General features: G+C 42.2%; 6 protein-coding genes across 6 annotated transcripts, besides 3 other annotated features; 2 read left to right on the top strand and 4 right to left on the bottom strand.

Moving 5' to 3' along the window:
• Positions 1-2,345: 2,345 nt before the first annotated feature.
• Positions 2,346-2,463: a sequence feature (Protein overlapping with rRNA (BYT42DRAFT_590933, KAI8364146.1) was converted to a misc_feature.).
• Positions 2,464-2,582: 119 nt separating this feature from the next.
• Positions 2,583-2,643: a sequence feature (Protein overlapping with rRNA (BYT42DRAFT_590933, KAI8364146.1) was converted to a misc_feature.).
• A 172-nt stretch (positions 2,644-2,815) lies between these two features.
• Positions 2,816-2,897: a sequence feature (Protein overlapping with rRNA (BYT42DRAFT_590933, KAI8364146.1) was converted to a misc_feature.).
• Positions 2,898-5,339: 2,442 nt separating this feature from the next.
• Positions 5,340-5,922, top strand: BYT42DRAFT_550445 (uracil-DNA glycosylase-like protein; the record flags this gene model as incomplete). The annotated part of the gene is made up of 2 exons (XM_051566134.1): positions 5,340-5,490; positions 5,546-5,922. The coding sequence occupies 2 exons, from the start codon at positions 5,340-5,342 to the stop codon at positions 5,920-5,922; spliced, it is 528 nt and encodes a 175-aa protein (XP_051418039.1).
• A 1,724-nt stretch (positions 5,923-7,646) lies between these two features.
• On the bottom strand, positions 7,647-9,476 carry BYT42DRAFT_214367 (uncharacterized protein). The gene is made up of 6 exons (XM_051562565.1): positions 9,386-9,476; positions 9,243-9,325; positions 8,824-9,182; positions 8,287-8,761; positions 8,198-8,213; positions 7,647-8,125 (listed from the first exon to the last, which is right to left on the bottom strand). Exons 1-6 carry the CDS (start codon positions 9,389-9,391, stop codon positions 7,946-7,948), a joined length of 1,119 nt encoding a protein of 372 aa, XP_051418038.1. The 5' UTR covers positions 9,392-9,476; the 3' UTR covers positions 7,647-7,945.
• A 1,258-nt stretch (positions 9,477-10,734) lies between these two features.
• On the bottom strand, positions 10,735-11,858 carry BYT42DRAFT_590908 (uncharacterized protein). The gene is made up of 4 exons (XM_051570512.1): positions 11,634-11,858; positions 11,317-11,568; positions 10,970-11,237; positions 10,735-10,862 (listed from the first exon to the last, which is right to left on the bottom strand). Exons 1-4 carry the CDS (start codon positions 11,830-11,832, stop codon positions 10,808-10,810), a joined length of 774 nt encoding a protein of 257 aa, XP_051418037.1. The 5' UTR covers positions 11,833-11,858; the 3' UTR covers positions 10,735-10,807.
• A 1,010-nt stretch (positions 11,859-12,868) lies between these two features.
• Positions 12,869-14,098, bottom strand: BYT42DRAFT_506498 (uncharacterized protein; the record flags this gene model as incomplete). Its single annotated transcript, XM_051565097.1, has 2 exons — positions 12,869-13,629; positions 13,711-14,098. 2 exons carry the CDS (start codon positions 14,096-14,098, stop codon positions 12,869-12,871), a joined length of 1,149 nt encoding a protein of 382 aa, XP_051418036.1.
• A 1,795-nt stretch (positions 14,099-15,893) lies between these two features.
• Positions 15,894-16,720, top strand: BYT42DRAFT_590883 (uncharacterized protein). The gene is made up of 3 exons (XM_051570511.1): positions 15,894-16,101; positions 16,163-16,459; positions 16,525-16,720. The coding sequence occupies exons 1-3, from the start codon at positions 15,909-15,911 to the stop codon at positions 16,569-16,571; spliced, it is 537 nt and encodes a 178-aa protein (XP_051418035.1). The 5' UTR covers positions 15,894-15,908; the 3' UTR covers positions 16,572-16,720.
• A 424-nt stretch (positions 16,721-17,144) lies between these two features.
• BYT42DRAFT_590880 (uncharacterized protein) lies at positions 17,145-18,323 on the bottom strand. The gene is made up of 2 exons (XM_051570510.1): positions 17,861-18,323; positions 17,145-17,764 (listed from the first exon to the last, which is right to left on the bottom strand). The coding sequence occupies exons 1-2, from the start codon at positions 18,064-18,066 to the stop codon at positions 17,266-17,268; spliced, it is 705 nt and encodes a 234-aa protein (XP_051418034.1). The 5' UTR covers positions 18,067-18,323; the 3' UTR covers positions 17,145-17,265.
• Between the last annotated feature and the right edge of the window lie 1,407 nt (positions 18,324-19,730).

The following is a 19,730-nucleotide window of genomic DNA, read 5'->3' as shown; positions in this document are numbered from 1 at the left end:
GATGATCATTGGCGCCGCATTCTCTTTTCTGTGAAACTCTTTGATCATAAGCTGCCAGCACCTGCATGCACTCCAGTCATTCCGCCTAATTTACCTTATCATCTCCGTAATGATGAATGATCGCCACGCTGATCAGAGAACTTCTTACCGACGATTCTCTCACGCACTATGAAAAATAGCCAAGCCATCTTTGAGATCTCCGAGACGCACCTTCAAGTTGAAAATAACGACTTACCATTGGTCAATAAAATAAAGCTATCACCGAGACGCGCCCAACGATTGCCACTTGTTTGACTTTAGCACAAAATTGCTTCAGGAAGATATACGTCTCATCGCATCTCCTACCGCTTAACCATGAATAAATGGGCACTGTTGCCGTCACGCGCAACATGACATGATGATGTCCATGATTATCTCGGCGCGTTCTCCAGTAAGTGGACGTAGGAACCTCTGGATCAACAAAAGCGGAACGACAGCAAAACATCCTTTACAGCAAAAATCGTATTAGTAAAGCTTGGTCTTTCCAAATAAAACAAACTCTTATTCCTTACCCAGTGTATCATGTCTTGCCTCCAACAGTTGGAATCCGTTGCCCGTTGCTGTTGATTGTTCGCTTCAGGTCGATGCCGCTTGTCTGCGAAAAAATTCGATGATATACTGTCAGTGCCTATATTACATCGCTGGTTGTTTTTTTCTGTAAGTTTACCTTGCCATCTGCCCAATGCCAGCCGTCGACATGGCGAGTGTCCAGTGTCCAAAGCAAACCGAAAAGAAAGACTAGCAAACCATAATTTTTTTTCAGTATAGCGAAACACGTCTCGATATTGAATAATAAAAACTCACCATATATGAACAACTGAAAAGAAGTTGCCAAAAAGATGGTCTCTAAAATAAGGCTGCCGCCTCATTCGTTCCAGTCATGAATGCATACTGTTGCTGCTGCCAAGAATACTGCGACTAAATAGAATGGCCATTAGTGTCAGAGCACAAAACTGTCTGATATTCACAGCTTACCATCTTTATACGCGTCTCTCCGAATTCCGTTCAGTGATCTTCCGTAGAGTCGCTTTCCTCAGAGTAGTGCCGTGTCAGTGCAATGAACCGTCGCTTTGATCACTAATCTTGGTCGTTAATAATGAGCATTTCGACTGTACATCGCGGCTACATCGTCGTTCGTACCTGAGTCATCGCCCAAGTCTTCATCTGAACCTGCCTTCGTCGCAGCGATTGAGTGCGGATGACTCGTTAGCTAACAATGCTGCTTCTAATGACCCAACCCCATGGCGAATCTTTATTCCAAAAAACAGTGCCATGCGTTTTGGGTCGGCCAGGTGAACAAAAGAGGAAAAAATAAAATAAAAAGATAGGTGCGCCCAACATGGGGCCAAACAAGAGGCAAAAAAAATATCCCCCAAACAGGTTTCGCGTTACAAATGCTGCTGCAATTTCAAGATGACTTTTTTCCAGAATCAACCTTCCCTATACATTGCCAGGACGATGCCAGAGACGATGCCTCCATTTGCTCTCCCTTCAGTGAGCTTTCGCACGCCAACGCTGTGTCCCATCGGCGATATGGATGAAGTGCTGGTACCGGTAATAGCTTATAATTTACCCGTAACGCTAACCTTAATTAAAAGAGGTATAATCAGTAAAGAGATGCGGGTACTCGACCTTCCACATAAAGAAAAAACTTTAATCTTTACCTGATGCATCTCCATCAGTTACAGCTTGTGTTGCTCAAATAGTTCGGAATCGCTGCCGAGATCTCGCCATTTTTCCGCGAATTCTGCCCATGGCACATCGCCAGCGCCAACGAATACTGATCATTTAGCCGATCTGCCTCGTTATCCTGTCAACCTATGGAACGATAGACTGCATGTGAAAAAATCATTCTAATAACGCCTTCACATGAAAATAAAACTCACCATGAATCGTCAAGCACAAAAATTGGTCCAAATTAAGGGAAAGTGCCCGGCGCCAACTGATTGCCTATACACAGAAACTTTTGTTACAATCGGAATAATCTTCAGTCGCCCTTGTCATTGTGCCACTAACCTTGGCTGAACGGATACTGTTGTTGCCGTTTATTGTGCAATGGAACCCGGTAGAAAAAAAAAAAAAAGGAGAATCCAAATAAAACAACCGCTCTGATGCTACCATAAACATGCGTGAGTGCCACAAGCATAGCAATACCATCAATCATCAACGTCTTACCATTTTGGTCTTCATCTCCGGCTGCGAATTTTTCGCCAAGTTGCGTTTCGTTTTTTTCCCCCAGCGTCAAGGGAATGGACCGCCATTACCAGTGTGCCAGTTATAAAATTTGTTCACTAATAATGTTAAGCTTAGTGTGCCTTGGGCATTGAATGTGTGGGAGATCGGAAAACGTTTAGCGGTTGAGTGGGGCTGTCCGGATAAAAAACGATGATGGCAAAAACGAACGTACGGTACAGGTCATTGAGGCTGCGAAATAAAGGACGATTTTGGCGTGTAGCAGACGTTTTGCATAATAAATCAGAACAAGAAAAATATGAGCATTTCGATGCGGTAGAAAGAAAAAAATGAGGATATCTGAAATCCACCTTCTGAGCAATGATCCAAATATCGTGCGGCGTTGACGAAGAGCAGAGAAAAGATGGTTGCCTATTTTGATTGCTTGGGATCTGTTTGTATTGCCGAAAAAAAAAATTAGTTCCCCCAAGAAAAAAAAGTCCCCTTGATTTTGATTTTCAGTGTGAATACAAACCATGAAAGTGTGGCCTATCGATCCTTTAGACCCCTCAAGATTTGAGGCTAGAGGTGCCAGAAAAGTTACCACAGGGATAACTGGCTTGTGGCAGCCAAGCGTTCATAGCGACGTTGCTTTTTGATTCTTCGATGTCGGCTCTTCCTATCATACTGAAGCAGAATTCAGTAAGCGTTGGATTGTTCACCCACTAATAGGGAACGTGAGCTGGGTTTAGACCGTCGTGAGACAGGTTAGTTTTACCCTACTGATGTTGTTATGGTATTGCGACAGTAATTGAAGTTAGTACGAGAGGAACCCTTCATTCAGATAATTGGTATTTGCGGCTGGTTGAAAGGCCAATGCCGCGAAGCTACCATCTGCTGGATAATGGCTGAACGCCTCTAAGTCAGAATCCATGCTGGAAGCGATACTTTTTTGTTGTCTCCTTGGCTTTAGTCGAGTAAGAATAAGCCCCCGCTGTGGGATTGGGAACCGTATAATTGGTATGCCTAGGCTATGCGGAAAGGTGTTGTTTAGGCTGCCTACATGGTAAAACGAATGCATGGAGATGTTAAATCGCATGCAGACGACATGAAACGGACGGGGTATTGTAAGTACTAGAGTAGCCTTTGTTGCTACGATGTACTGAGATTAAGCCCTTGTCATTGAATTTGTTTCTTTTTTCTACAAGGAAAAGAGACACACTTTCAGTACGATTGGATTTTTTGAATTCGGCATTATTGGGATGGTACCTACTTGGGGTACTATCCCAATTTTTGTCTTTATTTTTAGTCAGTTACCTAGCAACGGTTTCAGCTTGGCCTATGCAGAGAAATATAGGCTTCCAGTTACTCTAAGTTCTTTAGGTACACTGGGCTGGCTTGGTACAAATAGAAAGACAAATCAAGCGTGGTGGGTGTATCGATGCACGTGATTACCAATATATCACTCTGTAAAATATTGTTTGTGAATTCTCCATGCACAATTGTGTGACGCCGCGTCGCTTCAATGTGTTACCCGTGATGCCACTTGTAATGATCATCATTGATGAATGTGCACGTGCCAATTTCCCTGCTTTTTTTTTTTTTTAGGTGTGTGTGTGTGGATTTCCAAGCCTGGTGTTACGTAATCGAATTGACAGTGTACCTTCCTATAAATAGCTCGATTAAATTGCACGCAAATAAAGAATTAGGACCCTTTCATCTGACCCATTGTGTCACTGTACTCCAGTAATACCGACATTCATTTTGATTGATTTGCATGAATGTTTTTCTTTAAAAAAACTCATTTTGTGTCATCCCTTCTATCAAATTCTGCTCCAATTGATCCTTTGAAGATTCTATGTCCACCAGGTGTCACAGAAGCTCAATTGAGGTTGTCAGAAGCTCAGATGATTTAGGGCAATGATAGCAACATAGTTTTTTTTTTTTTTTTGGCTCTTTTAGCCCTGGCAATCATAAAAATTACTCTTTCTGCCATGACCTTTTCATCGTGATCATTTCCCAGTGGCACTTTCATGGTGACCTTTCTATAGTGATCTTTTTCCAATGACTGTTCTACGGTAATCTTTTTATGGTGGCTCTTCTGTGGTGACATTTTTGTAATGACCTTTTTTTGGTGATCTTTTAGTAATGTCCTTTTAACAGTGTCCTTTTCGTAGTGGCTTTTTTGCAGTAACCTTTTACGATGATGTTTGTACGGTGATCCTTTTACGGTGGCCCTTTTTATGTATGATACCTAGGCATAATCTGATCATTACATCATCTTTTATTTACTCCAATTTTCACTGCCGTCAGCAAATGAAGATCATGTAACCATACACTGTGTGAGTTAAATACACTCACAACTAACTAAAAATGACATTTGTGACTGTACCTTTTCGATCGTTTACTTCTTTGAACTGTGTTCAATGCCTCCCCAACTCACATTAAAAAGAAACGAGAAGACAAAAAAATATTAACGAAAAAAATATTAACGGACGTCGACACGACGACATTCACAATGTAACGACAAATATTTGATTTTACCCTGACTTTTTATTCACAAATATATCTTGTGCAGGATTTTGGGTCAGTTTCCCGAGGAATATCGGTCTTGGTTTACATCACCTTGGGTATCGAAACTATCATCGAAACTATATGAGTTGCCTCCGCTCAAACGTCAATGTCACCCCTCTTTCCTATTACCATTGTCGCTAATAATAATAATAATAATAATTATAAAAACACTCACAAAACTTACTCTTGCTCACAGAAGGTAACAATGATATTACCAACCATAATTAGAGAGAGAAACGACATCCACTGTCAGGAATTTGAAGTGACAAGCTACCCTTACATTAAGTGGTCACCACTGCACACACAGTGTCCGTTGCTTTTGTTACTTTTATCCAAAACCACCAATATTGACAGGTTCATTTGTAAAAGTTGTCTGATTTAGTTCTTCTTCTTTTTGGACGATACTCTACAAAATCACTTTGAGCCCTGTTTCAAACCAAAACCACTTTTTAATATAAATCCACCACATCGTTTTTCTTTCCATATTCCTTCTGTTTCGACCTTTCTGTTGTCACCCTCTTTTATTATTACATCTTTTTACTTTTACCATCATCATGTCCAACTACTTTATTCCTGACCTCGTTAGGTATGATTGCCCTGTTCTTTTTGTTGGAATCAATCCCAGCGACAAGGCGCCCTTCCGAACAAAGAATCACTTTTTTGGGGGCCGCGGCAATTGCTTTTGGACATGCTTCTCAAATTCAGGTACAATTTCACAATTTTTTTTTAATAATAATTAAAAAAAAAGATGTCCACTGAGACCGGTACCTCAACCGTCAAAAAGGCTTGCTTCGAGAACAGTATGATGCCACCGCTGACAAGACAGTCTTTGACCGTTACAACGTGGGGTTCGTCAACCTTGTTCCCAGACCGACGACCACGTCCAAGCAACTTGAAGCGGACGAAATCGCCGAAGGTGTTCGCCACACCACCAATAAAATCAAACGATTCCGGCCAAAAGTCGTATGCTGTGTTGGGAAAATCGTTTTCCAACACCTATTCAACCAAAACCCGGCCATTGGCCCGCAAGACGTTGTCCTGCCCTGGGACAACGGAGCTGGAGCATCCAAAGTTTTTGTGATGCCCAGCACAAGCAAACTGGGGGCCACCTATTCTTTAGAATTCAAGCAACAGTGAGTTTTGAGAAATCGCAAAAACGACTTTATTGCCTTCAATATTTGACTTACACTTCATATTTGACAGAACCTTTTGCGAGCTTACTCACTTTGTACATAACACTTGCATAGCATCCACCTCTGCCACCACCTCCACCTCGACCCTAAATAGACAATAAAGTGTATACCCACTGCGACCTTTGCATAATGACCTTCTTCAACAGTATGCCGGAATTTCTGCTGTGATTGTATTACACCGCGATACCCTGTTGTGTCCTTTTCATGATGACCCTTTTTCAATATACACCGCGATTCTCTGCTGTGTCCTTTTTATGGTGACCCTTTTTTCAATATACACCGCGATTCTCTGCTGTGCCCTTTTTATGATGACCTTGCACTTGTACCAAAACGAACTTTTTAAATGTCAAAAGTTAATAAAAGACACCAACCTCTCTTTCTTCCACGTGTTAATCAATACCTAAACATACATCATCAGGATTGTACAATGGGTATGGATCCTAAAGCAATTCATCGTCTCCAATTGTTGATTTTTTAGAACCTTCATCAACAGAGATAATCTTCTGGCTCAGTTTTTGCCACCGACTTTTCCAAGTAGACAAAGTCCTCTTCTCCGTTTTGTTCGCCCTACCATCAACGCAACCTTCCTTAGCATTTTTTTCTTTCCCTCTTCCTTGTTGAAACCTACTTATTCACGTATGACTTACTGCCTAAGTCTTGACTCTCTAAAATGGTTTTAGAGTAGGATCACCTTTTTTTTTTTTAATCCCCATGCTCAGCACCAACTGTCTTTTTTACCTTTTTCAACTGGTTCAACTTCATCAACGTGGGCATTGCCATTAGCGACAGGTTTAACTGCAGCAACTTGTTCTTCCATAGCATTTTTTTCGACGATATCTCGTTTAATCGCTGCAGCTACTTCTTCTATAAACTTTTTTTTCTTCTTGTATCCTTCTTCGTATCCGTCTTCAAATCCATGGAAGTATCCATGCCGGTACCCGCCTCGGGCACCCTTCTTGTATCCCTTCTTGTATCCCCGACTGAATCCATTGTTATATGACTTCTCAACCTCGTTTTCGGCTCCTAAAACATCCACGCCCTCTTCTTCGGCGTAAAGAGGTGCTATTTTTTTTTTTTTTTTTTTGGATCACCCAAAATCGAATATTGAGTTAGTTTCATCTCTTATTGATTATTCTATTAGAAACTGACTTACTGGGGAAGTTGCATAGATTTGTTTTTTCGACGTATGCGCCATTTTTGTCAACATGTGCGCCGTTGTTTTTAACGTGCATGCCATCTTTTTTAACAAGTACACCATTTATTTCAATAGATCCAACATTTTTTTGAATGTCTGCACCATCACCTGAAGCCGAAGGCGGACACATTGTGGAAAATATGAAAAAGAAAAAAAAAAGAGGAAAAAGAGGGAATGGCTCACCACTTGTTTTTTCTTTTTTAAAATAATGATCCCCACACAAAGAGTACACATGATTCCCCCATCACGGTTTACTTCAAAACCAGGTTTCTCTCTACTTTCACACAACTACTCACATGCACAATATTTTATATTTTTATTTTTGGAAAGACAATACATGCATTACAATTTATTTCGGCTGCAAATTACCCGACTCATCCGGTGCTTCATCTTCCCCAGCCTTATCATCTAAACAGTATAACACTTAGTTGACCCATTGCCTTTTAATAAACAACGTTTTCGTACCTTTCCCACTTGCGACCATAATTTCACTCATGGAATAATGTAATTTTGCAAGTGACGCCAATTCCTCCCGATATGAATGAATCGGTTTCTTTTTTTTCGCTGTGAGCACCTCTTCTTCTTCTTCTTTCGGTTCTTCTTCCCATTCAACCCAGTTTTCTACCCAGTCTTCTATCGATTCTTCTTCTGATGCTGTCTCCTGTTCATGTTTTGGCTCTTGTTCTTCTGCTTTTTCTAATCGTGTCACTCGCTCCTTTCCTTTGGACCTTTTGCCTGAAGGTTTGGGCAAAGATGGCTCATAATGTTTCATCTAAATAACCCTATTACATTTTCGCTCAACCTGCTGCTCAAAAACTCTATGCTGCACACATACTTTCAATTTTCCTAGTGCTATTTTTTGTAGTTCCGGTCGATCTTTGTTACTTATTTCTACGCGCACAGTTGACGAATCTTGCTCTTCTTCAACCGTGCTTACACTCCTCTCGGCCTCCTAACCAATATTCAGATACTAGTATTGACGTAATGATAATGCTTTCTTTCTTTTTTTTTTTTTTGCACTTACACTTCCAATGACATTACTACCAACTCATAATCATTAGCTATCGTGCTTTTTGATATGTATATCATATATACTTGTGACTAATACAATACCTCTTTTCTTGGCTACCTAGTGAACGAGGACGTTTCATCTGTTCATCCCTTCTTCTTTCTTCCCCAGGACTTGGTATTTTCCTCCTTATAGGTATTGCGAAATTACTGCTATTTCTTTCGCCCAGACTTTGGTATCGGCTCCGAGCATTCGACCGTGTTCTCGGGCCTCTGCTGCTTCCTTCACCCGGACTTTGGTCTCGGCTCCGAGCATTCGATCGTGTTCTCGGGCCTCTGCTGCTTCCTTCACCCGGACTTTGGTCTCGGCTTCCCGTACTTGACCGTGTTCTTGGTTGTGGGGTACCTCGCCCTCTGCGAGATGTCACTGGTGCCTTGCCTTTTCTTTTGCCACGTTGGCTTCCTCTCCCCGATTGTACAGGTGCCGGCTGACTTGATGGTACAGCTGCTGGCTGTCGGTTATTATTACCCTCCCCTTGCAATGGAATATCATCTTCCAGCTCTTCTTCAGAGCCAATGTCTTGAACCGCGATATTACTTTTACATTATAATATTAAAATAAATATTCCAGAGACGCTTTACCTTGGTTTCTTTCTTCTACACGTTTTACTCTGGATCCATGGCCCCGATTTGCAGAATCAATCTCCACAACGTACTGATCTTCTACTGTCTCCACTGGAAGGTGCAGTGTCGTTGCAAGACGCGTAACCGCTGCAGTTCTTACTCCCTCCGGTAACAGATCTGGACCTGGCAACACTTCGAATTCGCTAGCCCAGATTGTGATGTATGGGTCTAACTGGTACCCTGCATAGTCTGCAAACGAGTGGTGGAAACCTCCTCGGCCCACCACTAACATATACACCCACTGACTTTCTACTTGTTCCAGTAATCTAACCTTATCCAGCACTGCTTTCTCACAATGCACACGATACGGCTGTTCTCTTTTTTTTATACAATTATTAAAGACTGTATAAAACTCTCTTCAGCACTTGGACACTTACAAGGCATTTGGAAACAGTTGGAATTCGTAGTGCCCTGGCTGGTTGACTACCTCTCTGATTGTTCTCACGAACACATATCCATGCTGAATAATTATAAAACTGTACATTATCTGCAATTTACAAATCAGTATCCTTCAACTTACGTACATAATTTTCTCTAAACTGACTCCATAAAACAACCTTTGTTTTTTCCTTTTTGTAGCGAGATAAGATAAAAAGTGTACTGAAACTGACCCCACCCCCAAAAAAACAAAAAAAAAACGAAAAAAACTTTTTTTAAAGAAAAATAACAATCAAAAGTATGATTACCCTTAACCCCTTATTTCTGTTCATCTCTCAAGCATATGACCACAATCATCACAAACAAATAAGTATACATTTATATAAAAAGAAAATAGAAGGCGAACGGAGAGGCTAGCAGAATAGATGAATCAACCCCATCAATCAATCTCAGGTTTAAACAACATACAATACCTGCATTTTTATTGCTCTACTTCTGCTACAAAATCTATAATTGATTTTCTAAAAGGTATGCGTCTACCGACTCTTCTCCAGTCGTATCCAAAAAAAAGGATATCGTCCGCAGAACGTACCCTTGACATGGCAACATATAGTTGGCCATGTGAATCCATATTGGACGACAAAGATACAGCCACTTTACTCACTGTTAAGCTCTGAACCTTGTGGATCGTGGCTGCATACGCTGTCGTCAAAGGGAATTGCGTGCGGGAGTAGCTTGTTGACGGTATTTCACGTGTTACTCTCTGTACGCCAAGTACAGATTCTTCGTCATCACATTTTGTCACAGTGATCAAATCTTGGGCAATATCTGACACAAAACACATGGTACCGTTCGTCCAGCCACGAGCAACATCCAGGTTCTGGAGCAGTAAAACAGGTATACCGATACGCAACTGCAACACCTCATCCAACTGTGTTCCCCGTAACGCATTCACGGCTACTCTTGCATTACCAAGAAAGTGATCCTCTGCCCGAAACGTATGCCTCTCATCCACTACTGATCGCATCATCTTTGCGTTCCAGCGATTCACTTCTCTTCTCGTGGTGAACAACACAAGGTAACCAGCGGGGATTTCCTCAGCCAAGACAAGTCTGTCTATCCAAAACCTCTTGACCTCTTCATCAAACTGACACATCCGTACCTTGTTCAGCACGCGGAGAAACATACTGTCTTTCTGTCGTTGCGACACCTTCAACACCGCCAGTTCCGCTCGTTGAAACCACACGTTGGCCGTTATAAGGCCTTCAGCCGCCGTCATGGGAACAAGCTGACAAAAGTCACCAAACATGCACATCCTCACACCTCCACCATGCCAGCGCTGATTCGTGGCTTCATTGAGGACGCGATTCAACTGTACCATTAGCGTGTTACTGATCATGGAACATTCGTCAATCAGCAACAATGTCCGCGGATGTTCCTTTACGACTTCATCGATACGTATCGGGTTGGGTACATTACTTTGATTTGCCATTCCAAAGTAACGGTGAATTGTCTGTCCACCAATGTTATGAGCCGCAATGCCAGTTAAGGCGAGCTTGACAACCTACCACAACAAGATCAATTTATTTCCTCTTCTTTTCTGGTGTGCGTGTATGTATGTATGTATGTATATATGTACATGTGTATGTGTGGAGGGGAAAGTTGGTTTTTTTTTAAAATTTTTTTTTTTTTTTTTTTACTTACATTATACCCTGCTGCTTTAAAGTGTAATTCCACGACGCGTAGCAAGTACGATTTTCCACAACCGGCACCTCCCAAAACCACGCAGGGTCTACGTCCCTCGATGCTGTTGACCACCATGTCATATGCTGCACATTGTTCATCCGTCAACGTCAACTTTTGCCGTTCCAGACGCTCCGTAGTTGATTCAGCTAACTCCTCCAGGTTATCCGAATCGTCAGCATAATGAACATATCCTTGGAGTGCTTCTGCCAATTCAATATCCCCGCGCTCCACCAAGGCATAATATGCATCTATTTTTTTTTTTTGGAAATAGCATTATAAAAAAAAAAAAAGAAGCTGCCCACCTTTTTTTCTTTCCCTCTACTATACCTCTGACTGTTGGGAACTGCCGAGTAAAGTCCGCAATACTCGGACATGCATAGTTGATTGCAATTTGTTGGAAAAAGTACACGTCTCCAGCACTAGGCTGGAGAGAACGTGTACGCCAAAGAGGTATTTTTTTCAGCCGTAGCCGCCAGGTTCCACCAAAGTTGTCCATAAACGTCCTTGGTAATGCTTCATTGTGATATGGTACATTTACCAAGGCTGTATTTAAACGTCTCTGGCGACTTCTGTTTGGGCCTGTATACAACGTAAGTTGATATTTGGTCCATCTTTGGAAATCCCCTTAAATGGTAAACACTTGCGTTCCTGTTCTTCATCATCATCATTTTCATCGTCATCGTTGTCTTGATCTTCGTCATTCACACCATCGCCTGTGTTGTTGCGCGAATATTCTAAATTGTAGAAGGTATACAATTGCGGCAGTGTCAGGCGTTGCACAGAAGGATGCCTGCTTCGTGCAGCATACCTCTCTAGTAAAACGAAACAAAAAAAAAATATCATCCATCACCACATTTATTGAAAATCCCATCCAGGACTTTTCTTTTCATTTTTTTTTTTTTTTTTTTTTTTTCCCTTACCGAGGTGGGATCGGGTAAAGATATTTGTCTCACCACCTTCGAGTTCGCGAACATCACGACGCAACTGCCGGCGGTCATCTTCAGGCATGTTCATGCTGATATATATGACCCCTCGGCTACTGTGATGCTTATGATAGCCGAGGAGATCATACACAGCTTCCACCGCACCGACCACCCTTCCATGGAAATGTTGACGTCTGTCGGTCATGCCATCATCTGTTGCATCTCTGACGACATCCACGTTGAACAGTGAGTCGTTCTTCGTGATGTACTTGCATAGATAGTACAGAGCACGACGACCCACATTCAACTGGATGTCCATGTTCACTTTCAGGAGCCGCAGCAGGAACGGGTTGTATGTATTGATGTTAGCGTCCAGCGCTGTTCGTTCATAGTGGTAACGACCGTCGGCTTCATAGGGCTCTGCACATGGTTCGAACGGAAACCCGAAACGGCAAAAAGTACTGTCCCCACGTATGCAGTATGGACTGCAACGGTGAATTTGATACCTTTCAACAAGGCTGCGCAAAGGATCATCCTCAGCAGGCATCCTTGCCACCACCACATCCCCACGTGCCAACAACTGCTGTGCTGTCTCCACCGTCCAGATTACCATGTGAATATGAGGGGAACCACGGTCCTGGATTTCCATCACCCATGCCCAGTCCTTGATACCTCCAATTTTTCTGGCGAAAATCTGTTATACTTTATGTGAGCTTACAACACATGGATCCTTTGACTAACTTTTCCTTTCTCTACCTTGTTGATGTACTGTGTCAGTACTTTCTGCCACTTTCGATGAAAATGCATTGCAAACTGGACAGGATCATCCCACACGTTCTCGCTGGAAACCGACTTTCTTACATCAGGCGCAAAATCATCGCAAGTGATGGTCAGGAACAACTAGCACAAAAAAAAAAAAAAAAAAAAACATACACCGCTGCAGTTTAGACACCAAATCACATTTGCTCTCTCTTCTTTATATAATATACCTGTGGCTCTCCTAATTTATCGAACAAACACGCCATATCCAGATATGCCTTTCTTTTGTATGCGTATGATGAACGAATGATGTGTGGGACACCAGAAGTTCGATCCTGTCGAATCTCAGGCACACCTGTACCCGGATCGACGCTCACAACATCCTGTTGCTGAATAGCACCTCTGCCTCTTGTGTTCACCACTCGTCGTCTGTAGGAGGAAATATTGTGCTTTTCTATCGCGTCTAGCATGAAGAACAAGAATGACGGATCTCGTGCAAAGCGACGGTCGGCAAGCAACAGACAGCGTTTGGCATATCCTTTGATGGTCTCCCCGTCGCGAGTAGCCATTGCCACTCCACCATACTCCTCCGGCAACGCCGTGTTCTCTGCAGTTACTTGAGCCATCGAGTAGTGCCCACGTCCGTAGGTAAACAAATGAGGGAACATGAGTGCCATCAAAGAAGGGTGGCTAAACTGCACGTCGTCGCCACGGGTATCTTGGCCAATGCGAAGACCTTCCACACGAAATGCTTCATCAGTTGCTGACGGCGGAATGTCCTCGATTGGAAAAACGATTTTATTCCGCCACCCACTTGCGGCACCCACTTTATGATGGTGGGTCTCCAGGTGGTATTCCACGAGCTCTTCCACCACCTCCGGATCCTTGTATACTTGAAGCAATGGGTTGCACTGTACAAGTTTGTCCCATACTTGTTTGATTCTTCTTGGCCGCAACTCTTTTTGAATCAACAACAAATAAATGGTAAATTATCAAGCGTATGCCACTCCACTTCTGCTGTGCATAAAAAAACACTTACGTCCAGGAACTCCATCCTGATAAAACATCCCCAATGTCCCTTCGTACATCATTTGCGCAAATTCATAGTTATGGCGCATCCATAAACTACCGGCCAACTCATAATGGCCAACCCGCCCGCTGGTGATAGCCCTCTTTCTCGTAATCTGGGACATAATCTTCACTGGCGAAAGTGCACTTCTTTCGCGATAATTTAGCCCATTCACCATCGCAATCGTAGGTCCAGGGTAGACATACACCGGTTCAATGGCACAGCTTTGATGCTTCTTGCATACTACCACACCGCCATCGTCACTGCGAGAAATGGGTGCTAGGCCCCACTCCTGACATGGCCAGATCGTCGATGGGTTTACACTCTTACGAAAGTAACATTCCTCCTTGTACAGCATCTGCACACAGATCGCACAATAATATCTTGGTACTTCCATACAATAAGTCTCCAAATTGGCAAAGTGCCTCAAATCATTTCGAGAAACAGCAAAGTGGGGTCCTTGAGCAACGTTAAAAATAGGAAGTTCCATTAAAATAAAGATACAAATACAAAAGAAAAAAAAAAAAAAAAAAAAAAAAGAGCGAGAAAGAAACTGTAACCAATTCAAAGGTGGGTTTATCAGCAACGGAACATTCAATACTCATGACACTGGAAATAAAAGAGTGACTCGTTCTTTTTTACTGAATGATAGTAGAGGCCCTTCTTTCCGAAATTACCCACAAACTCTTAACGTGGACAAAAAACCTCTTCCCTTCCATCAACCGCAGAGGGGAAATAGGATTTTCTTTTTCTTCTTTCTTTCTTTCTTACCTTTTTCCTCTCTTTCCTCTGCATTCCGGAGTGAAAAAAGCTATTTAACAGACATACTAGAACGGAAAAAAAAAGATCCCTTCTCCGTCACAAGAACAACAATAACCGCACTCATTATTGTGTCTTTGAATCACTAAAGACAAAGAAAGAAGGATATTAACGTTTGAGACACGCGGTCAATGACATTACACATTTTACCTGCAATGTTCAATCATCCGTGTTTTCCTGAAGAGCAGCGTAAACACACTGTAAATACACAACCTCGACATGCAGTTTGTCATAACTCTCTTTCCCCAACACCCCTCCGGTGTAATGATACATTCGCCGCTCTATTTCGCCAAAAGATTAAACAAAAAAAAATAAAAAGAAGAAAAAGCCATCAGCATCTGCATCACGCGATCAGTGACAGTAGGCAATTTACCTGCAAGAACATTCAACGATTCCATTTCTCCATGAGTGGCATGAAATGTCGCATAAAGTCCTATGCCCTTTACCTAATACTAAAACTGAGAGCGGTATAAGAATAACCAAGCGGAGCATCTGTTTCAGTACCGTCTGTATATACTACAGCACATTGCAATATACTACGTCCAAATGTTCCAAAATGCTTACCGCCTGATCGCATTATCATCCGCTTTGAATAAAACCAAGTTGGAACTAGCTAGCAAACGAAAATACAGACAGTTGACTGATCACAAAAGAGTTTTAAAAAAAAACCAGACAGCAAATTTCTGAAAGCTAATTTTCAAAGTCCACAGTACTCAAATGAATGAAAAGAATACATGCCCGCTATGACCTTTCTCCGATGACCTTTCCCCGGTGACCCTTTTCCGGTGACCTTTTTCCGGTGACCTTTCCCCTACCATACACGAAATAATAGAAGAAATAAACAATCCCCTACTCTGACCTTTTCATGATGATCTTAAATAAAACCTGAACGGCATGGAGATTATGCAGTCCCCCTGCTATGCCCTTTTCATCATGACCTTTTTTTTTAAATACCATTTCTGAATGGAATGACCAGAGTTAATTGTGGAAGCCCGCTTGCTGGATATTTTTTTTTACTGTATTAAGAAAAAGGGAATAAAATCGAAACTGATAACAGATCAAAGATGTGGCCGAATAATAAAAATAAAAAAAAGCGCTTGTACGTCTTATAAAACTCTCATCTTTTTCGTTCCCTTTCACTGACCTTCTTTTTTTTGGGGGGGGGGAGAGGGGGCTTATGGGCCACTATATTATCATCAAGATACTGTAACTGCTAATGCCTGATACAAATGAAACATACGACATTCTCGGTGTCTTAGCCTTGGTTATAAAAATGTGGTTGAATTATACGCTACAATTTTCCTTCTCTTTCCTTCTTTTGATCCGCCCCCTCCCACCCCCCCCCCCCAATGATCCTCATCACTGCATCCGTTCGCCTTGCTTCAGACCCAGTGTTCTCATTTACATCACAAAGTTATAACATATCAGTAATCTTGAGGACCTCGTCCTCAGGCACCCCCATCACCGTATATTGTAATTCGAAAACGATGCTGTGGGCGGCATTAAACTACATGACAAAGGGATCCTCTTGGATCATTAAGGGTAAGAGTTGTCACTTATTCGATCCATCCATCACAATTTTGACGCCTTTTTCCAACTTTAGGTGAATCCCGAATTAGCGCATGGGTGAACGAAAACAATCGTGCCCGGGTTAACGTATCCCTGACCCTGGATGAATTACGAGAAGGATTCATCATGAATCCTGACGGACATATTGTCCGCCAGGGACAACATGAACACCCACTGGTCTTTAGAGACGTCGACGAAACCCCATTTACTGTCAAAGACAAGTATGAATTGCTTAAAAAAATCATTCAACTTCCCGACTCGCAGCTTTCGTTTGGAAGTCAAACTCATCTTCCGGGCCTACGAGAGTTCCTTGAAACTCTAGAGAAACAAGGTAATCATCTTTTCTATGGACTATTATTACACTCCTCTCTTAACTTTTTGCCTCACCCTATTTAGTACAAGCAGAATCACCCCCGAATGAATTGTCGTCACTTGACGAGTGAAGATTTTTTTTTTCATTTTACTTTGCTCTTGACTCTTGGCTCTTGGCTCTTGGCTCTTTGCTCGTGGTTCTTTGCACTTTGCCCTTTGCTCTTAGCTTGTGGCTCTTGGCTAGTGGCTCTTTGCCCTTTGCGTGTTTTCTCTTTGTGCGTCTTTTCATTTTTCATTCCAATATTTTCACCACATAAAGAATTTTTTTTTTTTTTTTTGCTGGTCAAATCATCGTCCGTTTCAACTTGTTCGTAACACTTAGCATTAACCATCATTTATCTCCTCAACGCTCTTGCTGCTACCATTGTTCGAGCTAGTCGTTTGACATATAACATTTGGATGGATCCGTTCTGAGGCAAATTGTGGTAAAGAAACGGTGACAATGATATGCATACAAGCATCATTAGGGAAAGGTCATCAGGAAACTGTCACAGTATGTTCACTACGCAATTGATATCGATCATACGAGAACGTCTTTTGGAAAACACTTCTTCACAACAACCTCACTTACGAAATCTTAACTTCAAGAGATCCTATAACACACACAAGCTTCAACCATCATCCAACAATGGCATCGTTATATATTTATTTATTTTTTTTTATTTTTTTTGCATATGCAGTACAATGTCCCCCTCCCCCCTCTTCTTCTTTTTTCAGAATTCTTTTGCCGGTAACAAATAAAAACAAAAAAAATGACAAAAAGGTTTATTCTCTCTGTTCATCTTGTTGTTCCTCCTCAAGATGCTGTCGACGTTGTGCCTCGCGTCGTTGCCTTCTTTCCTCCTGTTGTTGAACATGACGTGCAAAACGCTCATTCCTTCTTTGCACATAACGTCGCGCCGTGACAGCCGGACCTCCCAAAAACGGTCTCCCGATCGTTGGCCTCACAGGTAAATGGTGAATGTATCTCATATGCTGATACATTCCTGAAGGCCTCCGAAAATTCATTTCACAGGTCAAGCAACGTGGAGGACGAATGCTGAACTCTGCCGGTGGGGGGCTGGGTGACAAAGACGCCCTTGGTGCTGGCGACGGAGGGGTAGGCGACAAAGACGCCCTTGGTGCTGGCGACGGAGGGGTAGGCGACAAAGACGCCCGAGATACTGGCGATGGCGGGGTGGTCGACTGGACATCGACCGTTGGTGACATTGACCGTGGCCTTTCCGATGACAATGGTGAAGACGACTCGTTCTCCACCGAAACACTAATTCACACAATTAATAAAAGAACCACACTACGCCATTTGCTCAACAACCCCCAGCCCGACACACACACAAAAAAAGGCCCACGACAGACTTACGAAAACGATGGTTCATTGGACGATTCATTCGTGGGTATAATTGAAGATGAGGGTGATGATTGCAAAGGTGGAACGGTCAACAAAGGCAAGGAAATTCGATTGGTCCTGTGCTTACGCCTCATATGGCCCCGTAAGCTGCTCTCACTGGAGAACTCGGCATTGCACTGGGGACACTGCATGATAAAAGGTGTTGATGAACACGTCATAAGTACAATACCTCCCTCGGTTTTTTATATCTTTTTAGTCGTACAAGTCCAGACCTTGTCAGTCACAGTCCATCCTTTCATTATTTATTCATCAGTTGTTGAAGAAGAAGATCATATGCATGTAATTACGACCAATTCAAGCTACATTCCCACGAATGCCGTTTCGTAATGACTGTTTCGTAATGATTATTTCGTAATGACCGTTTTGTCATGACCATTTCATGATGACCATCTCCTGCAAGATCGTTCAACTGTGGCAAAAAAAAATAAAAAAAAAAAAAAGACTTGATAACGCCTATTCCCTGCTGATTATTTTTTTACATAATGATCGACAATGACCAAATTGATACATCAAAACATGATACTGGTACGCTTCAGATAGAAAAGTAAACCAACTGACAATTTTTTTTTCTTCCGTCTCCCTCCAGTGGCTTTTTTATCATGACCATTTTTTTCGTATTCTCTTTCTCAAGGCGCAATGCTCCTACTGTTACTACTGTTTTGATCTACTGTTGTGATATGATATTCCGAGTAAATGCGTTCTGAGGTCAGTCACGATAAACGAAGGGTACCGAGTATACACCATAAAAAGGTCATCACGAAAAGGTCACTGGTGCCAATTCTTCTGTTTCTGCCCCAAAAACCAGAACCCCCCCCCCAAAAAAAATTTTTACGTCTACGCGATTATATCGCAAGCTCTCATAAGAGCACCCTCTATCTCACTCGTTGCCTTTTTACATTTATCGTTCGTTTACTTTACCTAAACAACCTCTGTAACATAAAAAGAGCCACCCACCAATTTTTTTTTGTTACAACATAATAAAGGTTTATTCTTCCTAGTCATCATGTTTCTAACGTTGACAACCAATATATCAACTCTTTCTACGCTTGACGCTTCCTTCCAAATGTTCATGTTGCTGCTTTCGCCAATTGTTGGCATTCCTCCTCTTGTTGCCAATGGAAAACGAAATCTCTGATTCCCGTTCAACGTAACGTCGGCTCGCAACAGCTGCACATCCCGTGAATGGTGTTCCGGTCGTTGGCCGCACAATCAAAAGATGACAGTAATAGATGTGTTGGTCCTTGCCAAATCATCTCCGAAAATCAATACCACAGGTCAAACAGACAGGCGGGCGAACAGTGAATATGACCACAAATAGACTCTCGGAGACGATAACACTGGCTATGAAGAGTGGTGGGCAAGCCGACATTAGCCAACGGTGACAGCAATGATAGCCTTACCAAGAACAAAGATGAAGACAACCCGTTGTCCGCCAAAAACAACTGATTCTCACAATCAATAAAGGAACAAGACTACGCCATCTACTGGAAAAAAAAACGCACAACAACTTATGAAAGCAATGGTTGATTCCATGGAATGCCTGGCAGCAAAGACAACGGAAACTTGTAGCTCTTATGCTTCCTCTGAATATGACCCTGTAAGCTGAGCAAACGATTAAACTCAGCGTCACAAAAAAAAAAGAGACTATGTAATAAAAAGTAGTATTGATGAAGATCTCCCTCGGTTTATCTTTTACTCCTACAAGTCTGGACCTTCCAGTCACAGTACCTGACGCCTCTAATTATGACCGGCCGGCGTTATCTTCTCTCGAATGGCATTTCCTAATGACCGTTTCACAATGATCATCTCTCGCAGCGATCGA

The sequence above is a fragment of the Radiomyces spectabilis genome (assembly GCF_025331425.1).
Source record: "Radiomyces spectabilis strain NRRL 2753 chromosome Unknown BYT42scaffold_23, whole genome shotgun sequence".
Taxonomy (NCBI): Eukaryota; Fungi; Mucoromycota; class Mucoromycetes; order Mucorales; family Radiomycetaceae; genus Radiomyces; species Radiomyces spectabilis.
The sequence above is the reverse complement of the archived record's forward strand: the minus strand, read 5'-3'. Positions and strand labels throughout refer to the sequence as shown.